The following is a 26,826-nucleotide window of genomic DNA, read 5'->3' on the forward strand; positions in this document are numbered from 1 at the left end:
TCTGAAATAAGCTTTTCCTTGGCTTGGAACTTTCTCTTCTCCTTCCCATCTCCACTTAAACAACCCTGTCCTGGGCGCCCCCTTTAACACCTCATTTAATAGAGGCTCTCTTCTAACTTCCAGTTCCTTTCCCCTGGGGCATTATCGGTTTTTAAGCTCCAGGAAGCTAGAAACTGTTCCCATCGACCATCACAGAGCTTGACACTGTACAAGGAGCTCATAAAAGCACAGAACAAAGATCCTTGGATATAAACCGGCCTCAACGAATTTTTGCAGTAGGCAACGGAATGCCCCACACGGACTAAAATTCTTGAGGCGCTCTTTACGGCTGATATTACGTTCCTGAGACAACTATTTAGACGCCAGGATTGTCTGCATCCGTTAAATGAGAATAGTAGTTCCTCCCAGCGGAGTTTTGAGGATCAAAAGATTGTAGGTCGTTTGCACACCGTTTGAACCCGGTCAGTCGCTCCCACGTGTAACATTTATCTTGAGCCTTCCCGATAACCTACGCTCCAAGCTCTTAAACTTCCCGGAGGCAGTACCAAGGCCCGCCCCTCTCGCACCGCCCCAGGGAGACGTCACTGACCGAGGTTTCTAATGACGTCAGCTCCGGACCTGTTCGGCTCCATCCTCCCCTTCTCCGGAAACCTACAACTCACGGCACCCGGCCTCCAGCTTTCGGTTATTTTTTTTTTTTTTTTCTTTCCGTAGCTCGAATTCTTTCCCTCCCATTCTTCCACCTAAAACTTTAGTCTCTTCCCGCCTGCCCTCAAGCTGGTAATTTTCGGTTCTTGCCGCTTGCGCTCGGGGGCATTTCCCAGCCTTTTGCTCTGTTAATCGCCTCCCGAGCCCCGCCCTTCAGCCTTTCCCGTCTAAATTCCTCTTTCGGCTAGTTCCGCCTCCTGCCACCCGCCTCCGACACCGCCTTCGGCTCCTTCCGGATCATCGCAGTTCCTTGCCTCCCCCCCGTCCTGGTCCCGCTTCGGCTATCTCCGGCTCCCGCGACTTTCCATCCATTCTCTAGCCACACCCCCATCACCAACCTCGGCTTTTTCCGTCTCTCGCTCCTCTGCCTTCGGCTTTTTCCGCCTTGCCTCGACCTCACTCCCTCCCTTCGGCTCTTTCCGCCGGCCTTCGGGAGAAGGCCTGTGCCCCTCTCCTCCACGTGACGCGGCCTCCGCCTCCGCCTCCCAGTTCCCCCTCCCACCTCGCCCTTCCTCCCGCCTCAGCCTCTCGGCTCCTCCAGGCCGGGCCGCCATTTTGTGTGAATTTCTGACTGCGGCGGGGGCCGAGCAGCCGGGGCACCTAGGGCGGGCAGACAGACAAGACAGTCGGCCCGTCTCCGCGGCCCGTTTCCTCCCTCCCTAAAATCCTTTTTTTTAACCCCCCTCGCTCGCTCTCCTCTTCTCCCCTCCCCCCTCGCTTGCTCCATCGCGCGCGGCCCGCGCTAATTACACCCAACCACCCACCAGTGTCCGTGTCTCCCGGGTCCCCCACCTCCGGGCCCGCGGGGGAGGTGTGTGTGGGGGCTCTCGCCCCGATGAGGGCCCCGCGCCCGTGAGCGAGTGACCCCAGGGGCGGGCTGCGGAGAAAGGCGGCGAGCGGCCCGCCGAGGCCTAGGCCGCGCGGCCTACGCGGAGGTCGGCGCAGAGGTGATTCCGAAACCGAAAAACTATATACCCATTCCTATCAGGAGCCCTCAGAGCTGAAGTGTGCCCCTCCCGCCACGCCCAAGCAGTCCTTTTTCGTGCATTAACATCCCCTCCCCCCCAAAGGAACTATGGAGGCCGCGCCCGGGACCCCCCCGCCGCCACCATCAGAGTCGCCGCAGCCGCCATCGCCGCCGCCGCCATCAACGCCTTCGCCTCCTCCGTGTTCCCCCGACGCCTGCCCGGCCACCCCGCACCTCCTCCACCACCGCCTCCCGCTCCCTGACGACAGGTCAGGCCCCCGGCCCGGCCGGGGCAGCGTCCCCGGGGGGAGGAAGAGGAGGAGGAGGAAGGGGGGCGGCCGCCATGTTGGGCCGGGCCGCGGAGGAGGAGGAGGAGGAGGAGGAAGGGCGGGGTCGGTGGGTGTCTCTCGCTCGCTCGCTCTTTCTCGCTTGCTTTCTCTCCTGGCCTCATGCGTTTCCCCCCCCTCGCGGCGCTCGCCCGCTCTCCCTCGCTCTCGCTCTGTCTTTTTTGGGCGCCATGCTGAGGGGAAGGTGAGGAGGCGCCCCCCGGACCCCCGCGCCCGCCCGCCCGCCCTGGGGAGGGGGCGCTGTGGGGGGGGCTGCGGAGGCCCACGGGGGTCCTGGCTGCCCCAGCGCCCGGAGCTGGCAGCCATGGGCCCGCCTGCCCGTCGCCTGGCTTCGGGGAAGGGGATGGGGGAGGGGCTCCCGGACCCTTTTTGGGGGGGGGATCTCGAGTAGTAACCCCGCTCTTAGGGATTTGGGAGTTGGGGGTTTCCAGCCCCTGGCAGTATCCTTTCTCCTGGGGGAGGTGTGCCCTGCCCTACTTGGAGAGGTACCCTAGTTTAGGCAGAAAGTGGGGGTTCGTTCAGTTCTAGCTCCATCCTTTTAGTGGGGGGGGGTCCTTTGGGTGGGGGCTCTCGCACTTTTTTTTGGCGGGAGGGATTTCCTAGCTATTACCTAGAGGGCAAATTTGGTTGGGGGGGGGGAATCTCTAATTCCTTCGATGGAAGCCCCTTTCTCTTTTGCGGGGAGAAGCCCCCTCCCCGTGTTTTTCCTTGAAGGCAGGGGTCCTCTCGTTTTTCGTAGGTAGGTGATGCGTTTTTGGCGAGGGGGGTGGGGGGGTGAGGTTTGCTTTACCCTGCCTTGGAGGGGAGAGGAAGTTGGTCTCTTCTTTCTCATGGGGTTCCCTCCTCTTTCGGGCTAAAATGGGGCGCCATCCCTTCCGGGGGAGAAAACGAGGTTTGGTTTTTTTTTTTGTTTTTTTTTTTTTTAATTTTGTGCTTTTGCAGGGGGTGAAAGGGAGTGCCCCCCTTCCCCTTTTATGAAGTGCGAAATGGGTTTGCCCCACGCCCTTCTCTGGAGGGTGATAAAGGGGCCAGCCAGCCTGGCGCGTTTTAGAGCGAGGTTGGGGCCCCTGTTTCCCCTGCTCCAGCAGAGGGTTGGGGTGCAGGGTTTGCCCTCCCTTTCCTGGCGGGGCAGGGGAAGAGGTGTCTAGAGAGTGGATTGGGAAATGGAAGGAGGTTTTCAAGCGGCAGGAAAGGCAGCCTGAGAAGGAGTGGGGGTGGGGAGGGGAAAAGATCGAGCTGGACAGATGGCTGCCCCATAGCAGCCCGGGCTGGGGAGTCGCGGGAGGACCCTCCCCTAGATTGGGGTCTTAGCGAGGGCTTCCTTGCCAGGCACCACGGCCCCTTCTCCCCACTGCCACCTCCCCTTTTCCCTTTCTCCTTCACAGACCATACTTTGCCTTTTAAAAGAAATGCCACCCACATTCAGAGACACAAGTGCAGCAGTTTGGTGAGCTTTTAAAAAAAAATTTTTTTTTGGTTTTTTTGTTTTTGTTTTTGTTTTTGTTTTCTGTTTTGTTCTAATTAAATGTATCGTCCTGGGAATCGCAGCCCATCGCAGCCTGACTCCAGTTCAAGGAAATAAACAGATTAGCAAAGGTCTGTGCGCTAAGCCCACGTTGGGCTTCCGGGCCCCCCCTGGGGGGCAGGTGCATTACTCAAAGGTGCTTACACGCTTTATTCGACCTCTAAGGAGTTCTCTTATGTCAGAAGTGTATGTCTTACAATGGGTTGGGATGGTAAGTAGCCTCTTTTATTGAGTAATTCAATTATCTCCCTCTTTTTGTCCCTTTCCTGCCTGCCTTCCTCCTGCCTTTAGACCAAAGTGATGCTTGAGTGAATTGATATGTTCGAATCAGGATTCTAACCCAGTTTTGAGCCCTTTTAGACTTGCACATCCTTTCGATCTTTAATTTTTTTTAATTTGTCGTACACAGTTTTGTCAAAAAAAAAAAAAAAAGAGCGTTACTGTAACATGACAAAAACTTATGTAAAAGGCCCATATGTTTTCAAGCCCTTGGTATCCCTCTCTCCCTATCGGTCCATTGCTTTGTCTCCAGCCTTCATCTTTGAAGAAAGTGGACACTTCAGAGGTCCATTTCTAGGAGACGAGGTTAAAACTGAATTTGGTTTATGATCCCTGTATTTGAGTTAATGTGCTCCCTCCCTCCCCCCCGCCCTTCCCCCCTCCCCCAAAGATTGTGGTTCAAGTAGATCCAATTTTCTCATTTTACTCCAATGTCTCTTACGGTGATGGACGTTTAAATTAAGCAAGTCATTTGTAAAGTACTGTTTAAGCACCAAATCTGTAAAGTGTCAACCCCCAGTCTCCTCTCCCCGTCTCCACTGTTGTTCCCTTTGTTCGAAAGCACATGCCTGACCGTGAAAAGTTGATGCAAACGTGTTACATGCCCAGTCATGGTGGAGAGAACACTTCCTCCGGCCCCCAGTCCTCCCTCTCCTACACATACAAGGAAAAAAACGGCAACAGAAATGACTTGCAGAACCAAACACTTGTACTTCCGATGTGTTTTACAAGCATAAGTTCCGTTAAAAGACAAAACACGTTGAAGTTCCATTTTCCCTCTTGGCCCCAGTTTTGGTCCCTGATGTACTTTGGTCGAGAAAACTTTTTAACACACAGCCCTTTTCCCCTCTGAAAGGTCCTGTTTACCTTTTTTTTGTTTTTGTTTTTTTCCGTTCTTAGGGGGAAAAAAACGTTCACTTACGTTGGGATAAGGAAAAGGTAACTGCAGTTCAGTGGGCCATTTGTCTTAGTCTTCCTCTCAAAATACTCACAACGTAACTGCTGTGAAGTGGTGATGTTAGGTATGTAAAATCAGTTGTGGGAGGAAGAAGTGTCCACACTGTACAATATCCTGCAAAAAAAAAAAAAAAGTCTCAAGCACGAACTGAACACACTCTCTCCAGTGCGCAGGGTCAGCTGAAAATGAACTGCCTTTATTTGAAGTTTTCCATCCTTGGTGAAATTCCTTCTCCAGGAGCCAGATTCAGCAACTGGCTGCTCACAGACGAAAACTTTCCAAGTTTCGAGGGCAACTGAGTTGTAGAAGGATGCTTGTTTAACTTGACTTGAAATGTTAAGGAAATGGGATTTCTTTTGTAAGTGAACATTGTAGCAGTCATTCAGTGAATTCAAAAGTATCTCCCCAAACACTTAAAAAGGACTCAGGCGTAGCAACACAAGGGTTCGGTTTGGTTTTGTTTTGTTTTTTTTCCCCCCGTTCTCGAAGGAATCTCATCCATGAAAACCAAGAAGCCCCAGTAATTCTGTCAAACTGTATTTCCATAGTCTTTGTTTTTGAAATGTCACAGTACTGCCTTTTTTTTTTTTTAACCCCCCCAAACTGATGTACCAATACTAGTTAAAATTCAAATTAATGGATGTTGCAAAAAAAGAAAAAGGGTGTCACTCAGAATCCCTGATTTAACAGCAACTCTTAGACGCTTGCAATCTTTAAAATTGTTATATTCTCTGGGGAGAGGTTTAATCTGAAACCAAATACAAATCTCCCAGTAGAAGTACAACCAATTGTAGCCATGAAAATACGGGTATTCTGCTCATGAAACCCCTTTATTTTTTATTCTTAAATATGTTCTGCAGAAGAAAAAGACGATTCCCCAAAAGGGCTTTTCTCATTCCCGGTCTGTCCTGTCTCCCAGATAGGGTTTCGATTTGCTCAAGTTTTTGAGTTGTTGACAAGCCAGGATTTGTCAGTACAGCAAAGACACTCCTATGGCTTTTGCTCAGCCAGGAAGGCTCATCCCAAGTGGAAACTGCTTTGCGCCTGTGGAACTGAAGGCTTTCCCAGCTGTTGACTCCCTGGCAAGCTAGAGATGAATGGTCGACTCTGAGTTTGTTTCCAGCCAGTTGAATGCAGACAGTTTCATATTAAGCTGGTTTAGTAATTTGTCCTTTATTATTTATTTATTTATTTATTTAACGTTCTATTTATTTTTGAGAGAGAGAGAGTGTGCGAGCAGGGCAGGTACAGAGAGAGTGGAGGACAGAGGATCCGAAGCAGGCTCTGTGCCGACAGCAGAGAGCCCAATACGGGCTCCAACCCGTGAGCCGTGAGATCATGACCATGAGCCAGAGTCAGATGCTCAACGGACTGAGCCACCCAGGTGCCCTGTAATTTATCCGTTAATAATTCTTCCACCTCCGCTCTTTTCAGTCTTTTCCCTTCCCCGATAGGGGAGGAATGGATGTCTCCCTGTTGCCTTACCCATTGTTCCCTTCCGTTAACGTCGTCGTGGCTATTGAGGCCCAAGGACCATCTCGTAGAAGCCAGATCCAGTTACAGCAAATACCTGGATGGTGAAAGTCACTAATTATTCCCAAGCCTCCGGGGATAGCTTTAGATCAAACCATATTCCGGAGAACCCAGTTTTGGTCCCTGTGGACAGAATGTGCTGGAACCAGAGTGACTGGTGCTGACCCAGGGTGGGAAGTTGAGTGACAATAATTCGGAGCAAATAGTAAGTGAAATGGCTGAGTTTCTAAGCAGGCAAGGTGCTTGCCTTTACCTTGGCAACATAGCCCCTAACACAATAGGAGAAAAGAGGCCGGTCTCTGAGGTTCCTGGTAGTTGGTATTTAATAGGTCGATTCAGGCATCTGTGTAAGCGCAGTCCGCTCATCGGAGGCAGGAATCAGAATAAATGATTCGAGGCCGGTTTCATAATTAACACCTAATGGAAAGAGAGGAGCAAGCTGCCTGTTCGGGTGGCTTATGATGTGCTTTCGGTTAAGGTAAAACCGGGGCTGTGTGTTTGGAGCCAGGTTTCGTTCACGGATTTGGCTCTCCAAATGTATCGGCCTCGTCTTTGCCGCGGAACTGTTCTAGTTTTGATAGTTAATGAAGATGGCAGCCTGGAAAGGCTGCACAGGGTTTTTTTCTTTTTCTTTTTTTTTTTGGGGGGGGGGGGCTTTGTAACGAAAGGAGATTACACGGGCAGTTTTAAAATTTCTGACTTGATCAGTTGATGGCAGTTTGAAGACATGGCCCCCTCGGTTGGTGCGGACTTAGTTGCATCCCACAATCGTCATTCCGATAGAATGCTTTTTTGTTCCCATACTGGATATCTACCGGGAGCATAGTTTGCTTCTCTTGGCCAAATTGCTCAGGATGGAGAATCTCTCTCTTTTTTTTTTTTTTCCCCCCCTCCTTGTGTATTTTTTTTTTTTTTTTTTTTGGTGAATTTGTATCTGTGTGAATTGGTGACTCAGCTCCCTGTGTGTAAGGCAAGTGTTGACATCTTTTGAACATTGGAGGTGGCTACGGGATAGGAAGGAACAGTGTGGGCTCTGGAAGCAGATAAGATTGTGTCCAGGCTTGGCCATCCCTGCAGTGGGCACTGAGGCTAATGCTCTTTTCTCAGGGTCACTGCGGTCAAGCGGGCATGTACCGGACACCCACACGATGCCTAGCATTTGGCAAATCTTGGTTTCTTTATCTTCTTGCTGTCTCTGCTGCAGAAAAATTCTAAATCGAATGTATAGCCTGGTATGTAAGCGGAAGAACGAACATCTGTGGTTTTTTTGTTTCTTTTAAATGTTTTTATTTATTTTTGGAGGAGAGAGAGAGAGAGAGAGAGAGAGAGAGAGAGCATGAGCGGGGGAGGAACAGAGAGAGGGGGAGACACAGAATCCGAAGCAGGCTCCAGGCTCTAAGCTGTCAGCACAGAGCCCGATGCGGGGTTCAAACTCCCAAACTGTGAGATCATGACCCAAGCTGGAGTCAGACGCTTAACCGACTGAGCCACCCAGGCGCCCCAGAGCAACTGTGTTTTTGAGGCAAGTCCGTTTCTCTTCGCCCCTTAGGTTCCTGGCCAGCTTATTTAATTTTGAGCAGCAGATTGGGGTTGAAGCTAAGTGGAAGCCATCTTAAGGCCTTTCTGGCTTGCTCAAGGTCCTTGTTATAGATGCTGGGACGGTCTCGGCGGCTTGAGCTTATGCTGACGTCCTGCCTGCGTGCATCTTTGGCGATTAGGGTTTGAGCCTTCCTGCCACCTCAGTGGGCCTCCTGAGAACTGAGAAAGTGGGGCCGGAGCACCCCAACCCGCTGCTGACTGGTCTCGTCACCTCAAGCAAGTCCTTTACCCCCTCTAGAATCTCTGACAGACGAGCAAGGCCCGTCCCAGCTCCCAAGATTCTCCTCGCCCCTTGGGAGTTTGGCTGAGTCAGTAAAGGTTTTTGTTCATTCAGCAGTCAGGCCCGTACCGTGCTTTGCTTGGAGCAGAAAAGTTTTCAGGGTGTGCAAGGAGCTCTTCTCTCTGGAGGACTTTATTTAGATTTGAGCTAAGCTTGTTCCTACCTTTGCCCGGTCTCAAATTTCCTTCCCATGTCTGACACCTGCAGCTTCTGGCCACCATAGGGGTTGCTGCTGCTGTGGCAGCTCTGGAGACCCAACTGCAAAGGGGGTGCCTTAAAAATGAATTGCGAGGTTAGGCTGAGTGGTTAGATCCCAGGTGGATCTGTCAGTCAGCTGAGCACCTGGTTCCTTTGTCCCTGTTGTCTCTGTCCGATGGTCCCCGGAAACCATAAACTCCTGGAAGTTTAAAGCTTAGTACTGCGTGGATTCCGTTTGTTCCCTTTAAACGTGTCCTGATCCTCTTCTGGTAGAGGGATGGTGGGGAGTGGTGGACCGCGTGGACGTGGGGTCAGGCCGACTGTATGTGACCTGTGAGTCATTGACTGCTAGTCTCCCCAAATGTGTGACAGTGCCTCGTGTGAAGGTCAAAGATTACCTCCCTGGTTCCTGCTGAGTGCTTCCCATGTGCTAGCTCGCCCCAGGCCTGTGCTGAGAATTTGAAACAAATGATGTCACTTGTCCAAGGTCACAGAGCTGGGTGTGGAGGCAGAGGTAGAACCCCGGGCCCAAATCCCGTACCTATATGCTGTCGTGGGGCCTATACGATGTTTTCAAACTGCAGTGTGCAGCCATTAGCAGGATATGAAGTCCCATTTATTGATTTGTCTCCTGCATTTGAAAAACAAAGGAATGAAACAGGGTAGAAAAGGCAGAGTACAGTGGAGTTTAAGAGCCACTTTGTAAAACTTCAGAGAAACACATAAAGGAGATGTGGGTCAAGGTCAAAGCTGAAAAGCTACTGCTGGGAGGACGGGTGGACAGTCTGTGGCTCTACAAGATCCAAGCCTGCCCACTTGGCTTATTTTTTTTCTCCCCCCTAAGTAAAGTTTTATTGGAACATAGCCACGGCCATTAATTTATAAGGTCAGTGCTGCTTTTGCACTAAACCTCAGAGTTGCCATAAAGGTACAGAGAACTGTACGGCCTGCAAAGCCTACGGTATTTATTCTTGGGCCCTTTAAAAAAAATTTTTTTTTTTTATATTTAGGTAATCTCTACCTCGGACGTGGGGCTTGAACTCAGTGACCCCAAGATCAAGAGTTGTATGCTCTTCTGGCTGAGCCAGCCAGGCACCCCCACATTTTGGGCCCTTAAAGAAGAAGGTGGCTGGTCCCTACCTGCACAGGAGCCATCGTTATCTTTGTTGTGGCAGAGGTGGTGGGAGAGAGTGGAAGGGAAGTGTAGGTATTCCCTTAAAAGTTGGCCCCAAAGACGCCTGGCTGGCTGGTCAGTAGAGCGTGCAGCTCTTGATCTCAGGGTGATGAATTCTATCCCTACTTTGAATGTAGAGAATACTTTAAAAAAAAAAAGGGGGGGGGGGCGCCTGGGTGGCTCCGTCGGTTAAGCGTCCGGCTTCGGCTCAGGTCATGATCTCGCTGTCCGTGAGTTCGAGCCCCGCGTCGGGCTCTGTGCTGACAGCTCAGAGCCCGGAGCCCGTTTCAGATTCTGTGTCTCCCTCTCTCTCTGACCTTCCCCCGTTCATGCTCTGTCTCTCTCTGTCTCAAAAATAAATAAACGTTAAAAAAAAAAATTAAAAAAAGTTGGCCTCAGAGAGTGGGGACCCTCCGTGACCTGGTGCAGCTCTGTCAGCCCGTTGTTTCACTCCTTCCAGTGCGTGTAGAGGCCCCAGCTTGGGCTTTTGAACCTTTAAGTCAAAGAGATTTTCATTCATCGGAAGTAACGGGAGATTTCTTGAAGCCAGCGGGGAAGTGGATTGCAGCTAACACGTCCCTGTTAGGGCCCAACCCAAGGGAGCTGGGCCCAGACATGAGTGTCACTTGGCTAAATGTCCATTGCAGGTGGCTTGGGTTGTTGCCCTCCTCATTTTCCTAACAGACACCAGGGCTTAGGTTTCCTTGGGATTTCAGGCCCTGCCATTGCATGGAAAGCCAGAGCAGTCCCGGGAACCATAGCTTCTTGCCAAGGGAGGTGGGCCGCATCCCTGGGGGGTGCTGACTGGTGGCCCCTTTCACGTCGGTTGATGCATCACGTACGGGCTTTTGTCACTCTCTGGCCTATCAGGAAGCCCTTGATAGACACTCGGTGAATGAGTTTTTGATTAAAGACAACCCCTCTATTACCTCATTGGAGTTTTAGGTAACCCACGTTATTGCCTGTGAAAATAGTCCCGTGTCTGTGTTGACGAAACTGAGCAAGAGGGTATGGAGAGCTGAGGCCGATGCTGGGTTTGTGTAGAACATGTCACAAGTGCTGCCCCCAGTCTGAACCTGACCCTGTGCTGGACCCTTGGAAACTCAGGTGACCGCCAGCCTCTTCTCTGTCCTCCAGGAGCCCACAGTTGACTGGAAGTTAGCAAAGAGTTGAATACAGATAATTGCAGTTGTTTTTTTTTCTTCTTCTTTTTTTTAAGTTTATTCATTTATTTTGAGAGAGAATCTCAAGCAGGCACAGAGCCCCATGTGGGGCTCAGACTCACAAACCGTGAGATCATGACTCGGGCCGAAACCAAAAGTCAGACGCTTGCCTGACTGCGCCACCCAGGCACCCCCAGATAAGTGCAGTTCTTAAGGAAATTCTTTGGTGGTGTATGAACAAGAAATCCTAGTAATCCTAGGCTAGGTTTCCTTTTAAGACGAAAATGTTAATATATTCTTTGTCTTAGTTGAATGGAACCAAACCTATTTCCTCTGAAAAGATTCCAGACGAGCAAGAGGCTTGGTTCACAAGTTGAGTGATTTGATTTTCCTTTCTGGAATAATAGAAATTGGTCCTCCTTGGATGAGAACCAGCATCCTTCCAGCTGTCTGAAGCCTTGGTTGGCATGAGAAGGTGGTTAAGAAACTCTGTTGCTGAGAAACAGACTTCAGAGGTTCATCTGACAGGAGGAACTGGGGTCAGATGGATGCCTTTACCAAGAACAGGAGCTGTGAGGTGCCCGGTGGCTCAGTCGGCTAAGCATCTAGCTCTCGATTTCGGCTCAGGTTGCGATGTAGAGGTTCGTGGGTTCGAGCCTGGGCTGTGCACTGATAGCACGGAACCTGCTTGGGGGTGTCTGTCTGTCTGTCTCTCCCCCTTCCCTCCACACCCCCCCCCACCCCCCACTCTCGAGTGCTGGCTTTCTCGCTCTCTAAATAAATAAATAAACACTAAAAAAAACCTAGGAGCAGTGTTCAGAGTGAGTGGGAGTGAAAAAGTAGCTGTTCAGGCGAAGGAAATGACACCGGACTCCGTGAGACTCTAGTAAGTAGGCCAGGTTTTTTCTCGATCAGCTTGTTTGAAGCTCTGCAGAAACGCTCTGCCTGAGGGGTTTGTGTGCTTGGACAAACCCTGGCGTGGATGCCGCACACCCCGGGATGAAGTGTTCCTGCTGGTGTTGCACGGCTTTGGAATTTCCTTCCCTTGGAATGATTCCCGTTGCTCTCTGTCCATCTGGGAGAAGACCCTTTCCTTGGGGTTTTTCCAGGATTCTTTGGGCCTTTCTGTGCAAAAGTCTTTGGTGAAATTTTTGAACGTCTCTTTTCCCTTTATTTGATCTTGGAAGGACTGTATTCGCCTCGTGTCTTTGCTTAAGAATGGTTTTTCCTCCTAAGCATTTGTTCTGGGCCGGGGTAGTGCTAAGCACGTGATTGACCATGGTCTCAGGAAATTCTTCCCAAGAGGATTCGGTCCTTCTCACAGGTTCTGCTTCTGTCTTCACCTCACAGTTGAAACCCGGACACAGACCTCGCCCAATATCTTAATACCTCGCTTTGGTGTTTCTTGGAATGCTGTTTCCTTTGGTCGGTTTTCTGTACATCTGTCTTCTTTTTGCCAGCGCCGTTATAAATTTCAGGGAGGGGTTTTGGCGGTTGGCCTGTTGAGTTAATTATTCTCTTCCAGATGATTTCTAATTCTCCAGGCTCGAGGTTGAGAGTTGGGCCCGGAGTCAGAGAATCCAGGACTCGTTCCAGTTTTGCTCTGTGCTGTGACCTTGTAGGCAAATATCTTCTCCTCCCTGAGCCTCTGTGAAATGGGGGTGCCGATGACTCACGACCAACGTGGGTCTGCTACCGCGTTTCAGTGAGAGATGAGTGGATGTGAACTCAGCAGTCTGGTGCCTGGCATGGAAGTCGGCTGCTGCAGGATGTTTGTCATGAATACTTCTCGCTGCTTTCGGTGTATAAGACGCTGAGGTATCCTGGCAGGTTTTGTCGTTGAGGAAATCAGGGCCCTCCCCCCCAACCCCAGACTCCAGCTCTCTGCCTTCCTCGATAACCTCTCCTCAACTTGTTGAGGCGGTCCCCACTCAGGGCATCTTTTTTTCTTTAACTTACAGAAATTTTCTAGCATTTTCGTTAGAAGAGAAAAGCCATCATCTACACATCACCTGGTTTCACAGTTATCTACATTTTGCCAATTTTGGTTCATCTCACTACATCCCCCATCTGCCTTGCGTATTTTTTTTAATGTTTATTTTTGAGAGAGAGAGAGACAGAGCACGTGTGCGTGCGGGTGGGGGAGGGGCAGAGAGAGAGCGAGACACAGAATCCAAAGCAGACTCTAGGCTCTGAGCTGTCAGCACAGGTCCTGACGTGGGGCTTGAACCCATGAACCACAAGATATGACCTGAGCTGAAGTCAGATGCGTAACTGACTGAGCCACCCAGGCGCCCCTGCCTTGTGTATTTTAAAGCAGATCCCAGATTTCACGTCATTTGACCTGCAGATTCTTTAGTGTGTATCTGTAACTTGAAGATTTTTAAAAATTATTACATTTATTTACTTATTTCTTTATTTATTGTAAAGTAGGCTTCACGCTCAGTGCGGAGCGCAACACAGGGCTTGAACTCAAGACCCTGAAGTCAAGACCTGAGCTGAGATCAAGAGTCTGGTGCTTAGCTGACTGAGCCACCGAGGTGCCCCAACGATTTTTTTTTTTTTTTTTTAACGTAACCGCAAAGCTATAATCCTATGTAACAAAATTGACAATAACTACTTAATATTTCAAATACCCATTCCAAGTGCAGATTTCTCCATTTCCATTGGAGAAATTGACTTCTGGCTGTAGGTGCGTTCCCATCCGGGTCTCAGCACCGGACCGGCTCTTCTGCTCACGTTGAAGTGAGGGGTTCGGGGTGCTGGCGATCGGGCTTCTCGTGTCCCATGGTTGGTTTGCGCTTGGCTGCTCGGGTGGGGTGTCGTCTGTCACGTGGGCACGTTACCGTGGAGGTGGCGCGATGTCACAGTCTGTTGTGACACCACGTGAGAATGTTGAGGGGAAGGGAGACATAGAGCCCATTTGCTCTTGAGTTCTGGTCGATAAACCTAGGTAGTAAGGACACTGAAAACCATGTGCGAGGCCCAGAGGTTTATTTCAAGAATTTCCTGCCTCTGAAAATCCCTCAGTGAGGTGCCCCCCCACCCCCCCGAGGCTCCTTCACCTCGTCGGAAAGCGAGGGAAAGCCTCTGTGCCTTCGCTCCCAGTAAACAACTGTCCCACACGGTCGGATTTGGGGACTTCGGCAATTGGGCCTGTCGTTAACCATTTGAAGAGGCAGAGCCTCCCCGTAATTTTTGTAGTTTTGTCCCTAGTTAATGGGTCATTCCGAGCCTACCCAGGCAATTTGTTGAGCGTTTGGGCAGTTAATGGTCATAACCCTGACCTTCACATTAACCTAGCCGCCTCTTGTCAAGGGCTCTCATGATCTTCAGGTAACAGCCACTGCTCCCATGAGTGTCCACCTTTTGTTTTTTTCGCCCCCACCCCATTCTCTTTTTTTGCAAACCAGATCGATCCACAAACCCGGGCCCCTTTCAGTTTCCTTCCAGCTCTCTCGTCCAGAGAATTTCCATGTCGGGAAGCTTTGTTGTTTTTAAGGGGCCTTTGTCCCTTCTTCCTGGGGCTCAGCTCTCCCTGTGCCTTTCCCTCCTGGTCGCCCACTCGGTTACTTCCTCTTACCAGCTGGATTAGAGCAGAGGAAGGGGACGTGTTGATTTGTCAGTTTTGTCAGCAGGGTTTGTCGGGAGAGGGTAGCGCGCACTCGGTCCGGCCAAGTGTAGCGGGAACTTGTTGGCCAGCGGTCAGCAGCGACCCCCGAGGGGAGTTGGCTGAAGCTTCTCCGTACAGAAAGTGCTTCCTGATGAGCACCCCGGCCAGTTTAGGGGTTATCCTTAAATCTGGTAGCTGCTTTTTGTCTGGTACTTTGTGCCTTTCTCACGTCAAGGGCTTTATCCACATTAATCTCATTTAACCTTAACCACCCTGGTAGGTACTACAGTCACCCCATTCCACAGGTGAGAAAACCAAGGCGCTAAGTTACGCGTACCAAGAGCGTGAGAAGCGGAGCTGGTGGTTGGTCACTTGGCCTGCAGAAAGCGGCCCCGTGCCCCACCCCGCCAGCCTACTTTGAAGTCATGGGATTGCTTGACTGAGTGCTGTTTTTGCCAAGCCCGTGGTGTGTGTTGAATTCGGCACGCTCCTGTGCCCTGTGGAGTGGCCAAATAGGCATTCCTTAGAATGGGCACCCAGATCTAGTCTTTGACCCGAGAGGGAGGAGCTGGCTGTCACCAGCTCTGTGAGTGGGAATTTAAATGCCCTGGAAGCTTAGCGCGGGAGGCACGAGACAGATCTGACCCTCGGCAAGCCGGTGGCTTCTTCCCGTTCCCTCCTGGACACCCGTTCCAAGTCAGTCCCCCAGCTTGGTCGGTTGCCTGTCCCCGATGGCCCCGGCGGGCCGACCCTGGCGCGGCCATCCTGGGACATTGCCAGTCCGGGCTCTGGGAATAAGGTCGTCCCTGCTCAGGCTGACGCCTCAGGCTTTCTCCTGCTTACTGGTCTCAAGAGGGCTTGGCAGGTCTAGATTGAAATGATTAGCGCAGTGGGGCTTCCCCCACTTTTCTTGAGGGATTATGTCACAGTCTATTAGGCAAGCTCCCTCGGTATTTAATCCCACTCTGACATGGGCTTTGCTGGCAGTCTGTGAGGTGGCACCACTGAAGCCTGGCTGCCGTTCCTGGAGCCTGCTTTTGTGCCGGCGTCAGTGGTCCCCGGGGATTTCTGCCCCTGCCCCGGCTGGTTCGCTTTTCTTGGTTTTTGTTCTTTCCCGTTATAAGGAAGACAGACCCCGTGTTCATACAGCAGTTAAGCTGGGAATTTCCTGTGTTACCAGAGGGCACCCCCTCAGGTGACCAGAGGTTAGCCCAGGGCTCCGAGAAGTTTGAGAGCACAGCATGGCCAGATGGCACTGAGGACGCACAGTGGGCACTGGAGGGTCACCGGCCTGGTGTCCCTTCCAGTCTCCCATTTTCCCTTCGTAAGTCGCCAGCAGGTTTTTTGTTTCTGTTTTTTAAATACTGTTTGTCAGTTTTCCCCAAGTCCGTGTAAAGAAACAAAGTTCTAAGTATTCGTGACCCATTTAGTAAAAAGTTGCGGCGTAGATTCTCACTGAGCCCAGATACCCCGGAGGTGTTCATACAGGTAATGCAGAGGCCCGCTTTGGCTGAAAGTCTTTGGAGGGTGGATTTGAACACTGTGCTTCCTTGCTTTGGGAAGTCCTTCGGCATGAAAGGGCTTTCTTCAGGAATCATTCCTTTTTTTTTTTTTTTTTTTAAGTTTATTTATTTTGAGAGAGTATGTGTACGAGTGGGGGAAGGGCAGAGGGCAGAGAGAGGGAGAGAGAGAATCCCAAGCAGTCTCTGTGCTGTCAGCACAGAGCCTGATGCTGGGCTTGAACTCCCAAACCATGAGATGAAGTTGGACACTTAACCGAAGGAGCCACCCAAGTGCCCCCTAGGAATCTTTCGTGATGGTGGTGAGGACTTTGGAGTCGCGCGGGTGGTCTTTGTAGCCAGCCCCCAGGTGTTGGGTGTAGACCCGGCCCACGTATTCAAGCAAGCTGGCTTGTGGGTGCGGGACGGGGATGGAGCCTGACCCTGACCCTGGGCAAGACCTTGGCCTGCCCTGTCATGCTGTGGGCGGAGGTAAGGGAGTGTCTGGAATGTCTGCCCTTGACAAGTCCCATCGCCTGTCCTCCCTTTGAGATCCACCTGCCTGGGAGGAGAGCGTTCAGAGCGTCTTGCCATCCCTTCCACTCTGATAGGCTTCTTCTGGCTCCATGAGGGTCTTTGGCTCTGGGAGCCTTATTTTCTTTCATCAGGGCTTCTGGGAGCCCGGGCACTTCTTGTCTTCCTGTGTCCCCTCCGTCCCCACCTGCCCTGAGATTCTGGCCGCTTTTCCAACATGTCCCTCTGAGCTTTTTCCTTTCCAGACTGTTGGTTAAGAGTGATGCGCTTTTTAGCTTTTCTTCATGGAGTACGGGCCTCCGTCCCCGCCATTCTCGGTTTGTCTCTGGGCCTTCCTCAGCTCCATTTTGTCTGTCTGTCTGTCTGTCTCCCTGTGTTTCTCCTGAGGTGTGGCGAGCTGGTCCGCCCACGGTGTTCCCAGCAGGGAGGGACATGCGTCCCGTTTGCTGCGGGAACCACACCCTGGCGTGGGCCGTCGTTCCAGGCAGCAGGGAGCCCGCCGAAACCAGTTTCCCCAGTCGGGTGGCACTTTTACTGTGGGCAAGGCCACTCCAGCCGAGGCAGCTTCGTCGCACACCCCGTTCCGTGGGCCGCACCCAAGCCCAAGCCGGAAGGTGCCTCACTTGTCAGGAATGCCGGCTCCTCCCCGCTTTACTCTGCATCTTTCTGCGGGGCTTCCCCCCACCCCCCACCCTGGCGATTTGCAAGGAGACAACCCGAGACGACACGCACGTCGTCGTCGTCGGTCACCTCCCTGACTTGTTTCCTTTGAAACAGCTGAACAGATTTTGTGTCCCGCGTTGTGTGTGAGAGAGCTGCCCTTGACCTCCGCCGGGCTGTCCGTGGGGTTGGGGCCGCTTGGGTTTTAAGCTGACCTGACCGCTTTGAATGGGGAATGAGAGTTAAGAGAGGCTCCTTGACATTTGGGGAGCAGCGCCACCCGGGGCGGACAAAGGGGGTTGCGTGAGTGAAAGGACGTGAAGGACTCTGGGAGCATCACCAGTGTGGTGTTTGTCTACAGAGCCCCGTAGAACCTGCGGGGGCTCTGGGGGCGGGCTTGTTCCCACTCTGACCCCGGGCCCGTCTGGGCAGCAAGGTCTTTTCTGCCTGGATTAGATCCTTTCACGGTTAGCCTTTCGGATCCTGGGTTCATTACGCCCCTGTTTATGTTCTCTTCGTTCTCTTCTGGGGTCCTAGTTTTAATGGAGAAGAAAGGAATTTTTTCTCTTCTCACACACGCTCTTCCATGGTCATGCATGAGGAACGGTGGGAGCTTTTAAAAAAGATTTGCGGAATTTTTTTTATTTTTATTTTTATTTATTTATTTTAATGAAATAGTTTTGTGGGTTTTTTTTTAATTTTTTTTTAACGTTTATTTATTTTTGAGACAGAGACAAAGCATGAACGGGGGAGGGTCAGAGAGAGGGAGACACAGAATCTGAAACAGGCTCCAGGCTCTGAGCTGTCAGCACAGAGCCCGACGCGGGGCTCGAACTCACGGACCGCGAGATCGTGACCTGAGCCGAAGTCGGCCGCTTAACCGACTGAGCCCCCCGGGCGCCCCTATTTTTATTTTTTAAACCAACTCCTGTACTTGTGAGAACTGTCTCTGTGGGTTTGGCCAAAAACTAGATTCTTTTTCCAGTTGCTTTCCTTCTTAACCCTATTTATCCCCTTCCCTCCTCCCCACCCTGTAGATATTTAGAATGTTCTGTGGGCAGCAACTGTCATGTTGGGAGAGTGCTTTTATTTTTGAAAGCACTAGGGATGGGGGTGATGTGGGGCCAGTGACAAAACCAGGAAATCTGTAGGAAGGGGAGCCAGAAGGGATACCGGGGGTCGGCAGCGGTGGAGTGCGGGGGACCCCACCCCGACAGTTGTTAGGAGGGGACATCAGGAGGGGTTTGGGGCCTGGGACCCTTCGCTCACCCCTTCCCCTTTCTTCACCTGCTCGGTTGCCCCCCGGCTCCCCAGCCCAGAGCTGTGCAGCCCAGGCTGTGGGTCAGACCTCTGGAGACCAGAGCTTGTCGCTGGTAGTTCTTACGGGGCTTTGGTGAAATACATTGTGTCCTCGGGCACAGCCCGAGCCTGCTTGTGGGTCGGGTCCGGGAGACCGGGGGCCGCCTCTGGTTTAGAACCACGGCCCTGTCCCCACTGTGCACAGCCACCACCCTCAGCTCACAGGACACATCCATAGGACTAGGACCAAGCCCGTGACCTCAGGCCGCTGTGCACCACTGCACTCTGGGACGGATGCTAATCCGTGTTCCCTGAGAGACAGCAGCCTCTCTGGTCAAGTAAGTCCTGGAAATGCTCTTAAAGCAGGGCTGCGCAGGCTTCTGGACGGCAAGACCTCTGGGAACTTCCATTAGAGCATTAAGCACTGTGATGCCCCAAGGTGGGGATTTCCTCCCCTCATTTGACCACAGAACCTTGTCGCTTTTCTTCTTTAGAGTTCGAGGTCCTTGGAGCACTCTGAGAAATACTGACTTAGGGTGGTCCCCGTATCAGTGGCTGCACCTTGAAAACCCAGCGGTGTCGGGCCCCCACCCGCTGTCCCCCAGCCAGGTTACACGAGAGCGGGCGCAGTCCTTGGGGAGGGGGGCCGAGAGGCAGCGGCCCCCAGTCCTCCCGAGGAAGGCCTCGCTCTCTTCCTGTCCACCGGGGCCACCCCGCAGCCCTTGGACGTCCCGTCTCACACCCCGGCTTCATATTGGCTTTGGGATTGGTTTATAGGGAAGATGGTGAGTTGGAAGAAGGTGAACTGGAGGATGATGGGGCCGAGGAGACCCAGGACACCTCCGGAGGGCCCGAGAGGAGCCGGAAGGAAAAGGGGGAGAAGCACCATAGCGATTCGGACGAGGAGAAGTCTCACCGGAGACTGAAGCGGAAGCGGAAGAAAGAGAGGGAGAAGGAGAAGAGGAGGTCGAAGAAGAGGAGGAAATCCAAGCACAAAGTAGGTCTGGGAGGGTGCCCCGGGGCCGGGCTGCGTGCACCTGGCCGGAGCGGAGCCCCGGGGGCCGAGCTCGCCTCGGAGGCCAGAGGGCACGCGTAATAGTGGTGCTTATTCCTTCCCCAAATTGGATAAACAGTTTTATTTTTCTTTAAAGAGTCAGTGGCTCATGCTCCATTGCCACTAAATGCCCTTAGGTGAGGTGTTTGGCAGGGAGCGCTGGGCCCTTCCGGCACATTCCGGCAGCGTCTGTCCCTGAGCTGACACTGCCCGCAGCGGAATCACTAAGTCCGTTTCTTCTGCCACTGCAGCGCCACGCTTCTTCCAGTGATGACTTCTCGGACTTTTCAGATGACTCGGATTTCAGCCCCAGCGAGAAGGGGCACCGCAAGTACAGAGAGTACAGCCCCCCGTATGCACCGGTGAGTATCCGCCTCGCAGGGGCCCCCGCGGAGCCGGGTAAACTGCCCTTGTTTGCTAAGCACTTGCTGCCTGCTGGGCATTCTTGCACTGCGTGTTACGTGGGTTTTAAGCCTGCAAGATGAGATACTGTTTTTATCCCCGTTTTACAGGTGAGGAAACCAGAGCTGGGATACCAGCTAGGTGGCAGCCGTGTAGTGTAGGAGCTGGGGTTCGAGCCCAGTCAGTGGCTGATCTCCATTAGCCATCCTAAGACTTCCCTCTTCTTCCCATGGCCTTGGCAGGACTCAGGATGTCCCCGTCCCCCAGAAATCTGCTGATTTATCCTTGGTGTAGCTGACCGTTGTCCACCATTGAGAAATGACCTGTTGTGGAAAATTGGAGCAAATGATCTCAAGGGCCGTAGAGTCAGAAGTCAGATGTTTATCCTGTTATAACACGGAGCTTAAACGGGCATTTAAATTATTTGTTTGGTTTCTGTACTGTTTTTTCTCCCCAGCAGAATCGGTAAGAAAAATTGATGTAGATTTTCAAGTTTTGATGAAAAATGCTTTTAAAGTTAGTAGCTTTAAAATACATCCCTGTGTCCCATGACTCAGCATCATCTGTCCTAACGAATAATTCAATCATATAATGTTATACTTGACGTTGATATGCTAGCAGAGATTCAGACTTTCAGCCTGAGGCAAGAAATGGAGGGCACACCACAGCTTCGATTAGGAACTAGAGTTTGAGGCTTTTTTTTTTTTTTTTAAGATTTTATATTTAAGTAATCTCTACCCCCCCATGGGGGTCGAACTCAACAACCCCGAGATCGAGAGTCACACGTGCCACTCACTGAGCCAGCCGGGCATCTGGGATTGAGGGATTTTAAGGTCTGCTAATGTAGTCCTATGTGTCTACATACTTACGTTCTGTATTTTCTCATAACGAGTGTGGATTTTTTATTTTTTTAAATTACTTGTTTACGTAGGCTTCACACCCAGCACGGAGCCCAACGTGGGGCTTGAACTCATGACCCTGAGATCAAGACCTGAGTTTGAGCTCAAGAATTGGATACTTAACCGACTGAGCCACTCAGGCGCCCCACGAGTCTGGGTCTTTTAAATTAATATAGATTGTTTCTTAGAATAGTTTTAGGTTTGTAGAAAATTGAGCAGATGCCTTAAATGTTTATTTACTTTTTTTTTTTAATTTTTTTTTTTAACGTTTATTTATTTTTGAGACAGAGACAGAGCATGAACGGGGGAGGGGCAGAGAGAGAGGGAGACACAGAATCGGAAGCAAGCTCCAGGCTCTGAGCCATCAGCCCAGAGCCCGACGCGGGGCTCGAACTCACGGACTGCGAGATCGTGACCTGAGTCGAAGTCGGACGCTCAACCGACTGAGCCACCCAGGCACCCCAATGTTTATTTACTTTTGAGAGAGAGAGAGAGACAGAGCATGAATGGGGGGGGGGGGTGGAGAGGGAGGGAGACACAGAATCTGAAGCAGGCTTCAGGCCCTGAGCTGCCAGCACAGAGCTCGATCGATGCGGGACTTGAACTCACGAGTTGTGAGATCATGACCTGAGCTGAAGTCGGAAGCTTAACCTGAGCCACCCACGTGTCCCTCTCCTGTTAACGCTTTACGTTATTATGGTACATTTGTTGTAATTGATGAGCCAGTATTGATGCATGGCTATTAATCAAAGCTTATGGTTATACTAAGGTTCCCTCCTCTGTGTTTTGCAGTTCTTTTGCTTTCGACAAATGCTCATGTTATGTATTCACCATACACTATCATATAAAATAGTTTCAGTTCCCTAAAAATCCCCTGTGCCTTACCCCCTCCCTCCTCCCTGAGCCTCTGGCAACCCATAGTCTTTTTCTGTCTCTGTTGTGTTGCTTTTTCCAGAATGTCAGAGAGCTGGACTCCTACAGCGTATAATTTTTTCGGATCAGTTTCTTTTACTTAACAGTATGTGTTTGTGGTTTTCCCATGTCTTTCCGTAGCCCCGTGCTTCATCTCTTTTAACCAATGAATAATACTCCATTGTCTGGATGGACCCCAGTTTGTTTATTTGTTTACTAAAGGACGTCTTGGTGCTTTCCATTTGTGTGTGTGTGTGTGTGTGTGTGTGTGTGTGTGTGTGTGTGTGTCTGTCTGTCTGTGTGTGTCTCTAACTTCATCCGGTATCTCTTTGCACTAACACAGTTTGGAAAACATCATTTAATAGCTTTCTAGTTTGGTTGCCAAGTAGATTATTAATTGAATTCCGAGGCCCCAAGAAAATGTTGACCAAGGAGCACCCCTCTTGGGGGTGCCTGGCTGCCCCTGTGGGTGGAGCGTGCGACTCTTGATCTCCAGGTTAAGTTCGAGCCCCATGTTGGGTGTAGAGATTACTTTTATTTATTTATTTACTTATTTACTTACTTACTTATTATTATTTTTTAAATATTCATTTTTGAGAGAGCAGGGGGAGGGGGGCAGAGAAAAAGGGAGACAGAGGACCTGAAGTGGGCTCTGTGTCGACAGCAGAGCCTGATGTGGGGCTGGAACTCACAAGCCGAAGTCTGCCGTTGAACCGACTGAGCCACCCCGGCGTCCCTAGATGGCATCCCCTAGACGGCGTCCCCTATAAATAAATAGATGGATAGATAGGTAGATAGATGCGGGCATCTTGGTGGCTCAGTCGGTTCAGCGGCAGACTCTTTTTGATTTCAGCTCAGGTCATGATTTCAGTTTTGTGAGTTTGAGCCTCATGTCGGGCTCTGTGCTGACAGCACAGAGCCTGCCTTGGGATTTTCTCCCTCTGTTCCTCCCCCACTTGCTCTGGCTCTCAAAGTAAATACATAAAAAGGCGCACCCCTGTTGCCTGCCAGGCCTCCTCCCCAAATGAGATTGCATATCCCTGGGCAATAGCCCTTTCTCTCCCCTCCCCAGTTCTTCAGGGATCGTGGGGTCCGTGTTTCTAAATTTTCTTTCAAGCCGTGGCTCTTTCTGAAGAACAGAAACGTCTGAGCCCACCGCCCAGCTCTCGCTCGTCTGGGAACCAGTGCCCCGAGTGCTGGGGGCTGGTGTGTCGCCGCCGGGGTGGCAGAGGCCCCCAGACAGTGCATCAGTTAAGGGAACAGCGGGGATCTTGGCAGTCCGGGCCCAGGGCCCCGGGGCCGCCTCACGCCCTCTCTCCATCAGTCCCACCAGCAGTACCCCCCGTCGCACACCACGTCCCTGCCCAAGAAGGCCTACTCCAAGATGGACAGCAAAGGCTACGGCATGTACGAAGACTACGAGAACGAGCAGTACGGGGAGTACGAGGGCGACGAGGAGGAGGATATGGGCAAGGAGGACTATGACGACTTCACCAAAGAGCTGAACCAGTACCGGCGCGCGAAGGAGGGCAGCGGCCGGGGCCGAGGTGAGGCCCTGCCGCCTCTGGGGGGGCGGGGGGGAGGGGGTCCGAGCAGATCCGCGGCGGGGGCTCGGGGTGCAGTGTGGGGCCCAGTGCTGCCGAGCCTCCGGTGCGGGAGGAGAGACCGGCAGTGGTTTCGGTGCAGGGGTGAGTACAGGGGAAGGGCGGGGGCTGCACACACAGGGCCCTGAGAAGAAGCCCCACTGCTAGGCCTGTGCTTGGGACGCAGCCAGGCAGGCGGGAGGCGGGGAGACGCCCTCGCGGCTGAGGGTTGTTTTCTTCATTCACTTCCTGCTCAGCTGTGAGGAGGGAGAGAAGGGACAGCTTGTCAGATACAGGCCAGGGTAACGGACAGCTGGCTGCCCCGGCCTCCTCCCCACTCCTCCCAGCTCCTATCACCCAACAAGGTGTGCAGCTTCTGAACCTTGAACTGTGGCAGTTAGGAGGTGAGGGAGGGCGGAGCACCGGAGACCTTCTAGAACTGGCTCCTGCCTGCGAGGTTTTGCAACCCACAAGGATTCCTGGGACCTTATAGCTCAGCAGTACTTAGCCCTAGGCCCAGCTTATTGTTAGAGTGGCTGCTCATTCGTTTTCTTGGCAAGTCTTCCCTGGACACCTCCCTGGACAAGCCCTGCTCTTTGGGGAGATTCTAGACCAGTGCCGTCCGATAGAAATACAGTGTGGGACACCTGGGTGGCTCAGTCAGTTAAGTGTCCAAGTTTGGCTCAGGTCACGATTTCATGGTCCATGAATCCGAGCCCTGCATTGGGATCTGTGGTCACAGCTCGCAGCCTGGAGCCTGCCTCACATTCTATGTCTCCCTCTCTCTCTACCCCACCCCACTCGTGTGTGCGTGCTGTCTCTCTCAAAAGATGATTAAAACATTTAAAAAGAAAAAATATATAACACAAGTCACCGTAGAATTTAGAATTTTCTAGCAGTCCCATTAAAAAAATGAAACAGATGAGATTAATTAAAAATTTTTTTTTATGTTCATCCATTTTTGAAAGAGCACAAGCAGGGATGGGGTGGAGAGGGGGCGGCGGGGGATACAATCTGAAGCAGGCTTCAGGCTGTGAGCTGTCGGCACAGAGCCCGATGCGGGGCTTGAACTCATGAACCGCGAGATCATGACCTGAGCCGAAGTTGGATGCTCAGCCGACTCAGCCACCCAGGCACCCCAGATGGGATTAATTTTAACGGTTTATTTTATCTACCTCATATACTCCAAATCTTACTTTAACACATTATCCAAACAGATAGATGTGGTATTTTATGTTATGCCTTTCTCTCTCTCTGTTTTCTCTCTCTCTCTCTTATTTATTTATTTATTTATTTATTTCCAACGTTTTTTATTTATTTTTGGGACAGGGAGAGACAGAGCATGAACGGGGGAGGGGCAGAGAGAGAGGGAGACACAGAATCGGAAACAGGCTCCAGGCTCCGAGCCATCAGCCCAGAGCCTGACGCGGGGCTCGAACTCACGGACCGCGAGATCGTGACCTGGCTGAAGTCGAACGCTTAACCGACTGCGCCACCCAGGCGCCCCATCTCTCTCTCTTTTTTTAATGTTTACTGCAATTGTATTTTTTTGTTAATGTTTACTTATTTAAAAAAATTTTTTTTTTTGACATTTATTTATTTTTGAGAGACAGAGCGTGAGCAGGGGAGGGACAAAGAGAGAGGGAGACACAGAATCTGAAGCAGGCTCTAGGCTCCTGGTTGTCAGCACAGAGCCCGACGCAGGGCTTGAACTCACGAACCGTGAGATCATGAGATCATGACCTGAGCCGAAGTCCAATGCTTAACCGGCTGAGCCACCCACGTGCCCTAGTGTTTACTTATTTTGAAAGAAAGAGAAATTGTGTGTGTGAGCAGGGGAGGGGCGGGGGCGGGGGCGGGGGGGGGGGTGGTGTGGGAGAGAGAATCCCAAGCAGGCTCCACACTGACAGCTTGAAGCCACGAATCTCAAAATCATGACCTGAGCCAGAACCAAGAGTCAGGTCCTCAACCGACTAAGCCACCCAGGCACGCCCGCTCTTTTTCTTTTCCTTTTTTTTTTTTTTTTTTTTTAAATGATGTTCTGTAAATCCAGTGTGTTTCACCCTTGCGGCATCTCTTAGTTTGGTCGTGTCACAGGGGCTCCGTAGCCACAAGTAGCTGGACAGTGAGTGCAGCTTTCAACGCACAGATGCCCTGTGGCTGTGCAGTGAGGGCCATAGCAGGTGCACATCCAGAATGCTGAGGGGACCTGGGCTGGGAACCACGGGACCTTCTGCCTGGAGCTGCTAGGAAGACTTGGGGAGGAGGAGGAAATGACCGACCTCGGGGGTGGAAAACGGGCTGACTTCTCTCTTGCTGGGGGCATCTGCTCACCATCTGAATCGCCCTGCAGGCAGCCGAGGCCGTGGCAGGGGCTACCGGGGCCGAGGCAGCCGCGGAGGATCTCGAGGCCGAGGCATGGGCAGGGGCAGCCGTGGAAGGGGCAGGGGCTCCGTGGGAGACCACCCGGAGGACGAAGAAGACTTCTACGAGGAAGAGATGGAAGTAAGCTCTCCTCCAGTCCCGCGGGAAAGTGGGGGGCTGGTGGGAGCTTTTGGGGGAAACCTTGGAAACAGTGGAAGGAAAGCATCGGGTGGCGGTTCTCCGTGTTTCCACATTCGTTTCTTATCTCGGAATAGAGGAAACCTTCACGTGGTTCAAAATTGGAAAGGTACCAAAGCTGTGAAAACCTCTCCCCACTACTGCTGCCCCCCGGCAGCTTAGTTCCCATCCCTGGAGACAAGTTTCCTGAGTGCCTTCTGGAAATGTTTGATGCCTTTGCAGTCAGGTGCTTGTTTATTCACGCCCCCCTACACACACACGCACACAGCTTCCACATTCACTGTTCTATCCCTGCCCGAGACCTTTCCCTGGCGGTCCGTTGTTACAGCCACAGCTGTCTTGTGTAGGAGGAGCCCTGTGGGATTTACCTGGGGGGAGGGGAGAGGAGTTGTAGGGGTGAAGACAGTACCAGAGGTTAGACACCCCCCTCTGCCTTAGGCTGTCGCACGTAAGGGGGCATGAGCAGGTGGCCTTGGGTGGGTCATCTGCCCTTCTGAATCCGGCGTTCAGCCAAATAAAAAGGCGTAAGGGGACAGAGAGCACGGTTAGGGACAGTGCTCATTGTTCCCCGCACGCCACCTGCTTCTCTCCTCCTTTCTGGAACCCTAGTATGGAGAAAGTGAGGAGCCGATGGGAGATGAGGACTATGACGAGTACTCCAAGGAACTGAGCCAGTACCGCCGGTCCAAAGATGGCCGAGGACGAGGTGGGCAGGGGGCCCAGGAGGTGACGGGTCGGCGGGGCTCCTTCCGGCAGCTGCTGCCGGACCGGGATCCTGGGGAGAGGCAGCAGGTGAACGCCATCTCTCTCCCCTGCAGGGTTAAATCGAGGCCGTGGCCGGGGTTCCCGAGGTCGAGGGAAAGGGATGGGCCGGGGTCGCGGCCGAGGTGGCAGCCGAGGAGGGATGAACAAGGGCGGAATGAATGACGACGAAGACTTCTATGACGAGGACATGGGCGTGAGTTGACCCTTCATTCGGATCTGAGATACTTAGCCGAGGCCCCCTTCTCGGACTTTTCCTTTTCTTGAACAAGTTGGCCTCTGAGGCCTGTTCATCCTCCTGCTCCCGTCCGCTCTT

At 52.0% G+C, this 26,826-nt stretch overlaps 1 protein-coding gene and 1 long non-coding RNA gene across 8 annotated transcripts in view; one reads left to right on the forward strand and one right to left on the reverse strand.

The window, feature by feature from the left end:
• Positions 1-602: 602 nt before the first annotated feature.
• The window catches only part of ZC3H4 (zinc finger CCCH-type containing 4), a 42,363-nt gene continuing 16,139 nt past the window's right edge, over positions 603-26,826 (forward strand). The window contains exons 1-8 of one of the 7 annotated variants that reach the window (XM_042970747.1): positions 603-684; positions 1,779-1,944; positions 19,114-19,333; positions 19,642-19,752; positions 22,928-23,150; positions 25,540-25,691; positions 26,358-26,454; positions 26,567-26,706. In XM_042970747.1, coding sequence (XP_042826681.1) covers positions 1,784-1,944; positions 19,114-19,333; positions 19,642-19,752; positions 22,928-23,150; positions 25,540-25,691; positions 26,358-26,454; positions 26,567-26,706 — 1,104 coding nt within the window. In that variant the 5' untranslated portion in view covers positions 603-684; positions 1,779-1,783. The other 6 variants (XM_042970748.1, XM_042970751.1, XM_042970750.1 and 3 more) reach the window with 6 other exon arrangements.
• On the reverse strand, positions 4,514-13,554 carry LOC122234396. Its single transcript, XR_006212189.1, has 3 exons — positions 13,368-13,554; positions 8,936-9,025; positions 4,514-4,898 (listed from the first exon to the last, which is right to left on the reverse strand). It is a non-coding gene; the product is annotated as an uncharacterized LOC122234396 (long non-coding RNA).

Source organism: Panthera tigris, chromosome E2 (assembly GCF_018350195.1).
Source record: "Panthera tigris isolate Pti1 chromosome E2, P.tigris_Pti1_mat1.1, whole genome shotgun sequence".
Taxonomy (NCBI): domain Eukaryota; kingdom Metazoa; phylum Chordata; class Mammalia; order Carnivora; family Felidae; genus Panthera; species Panthera tigris.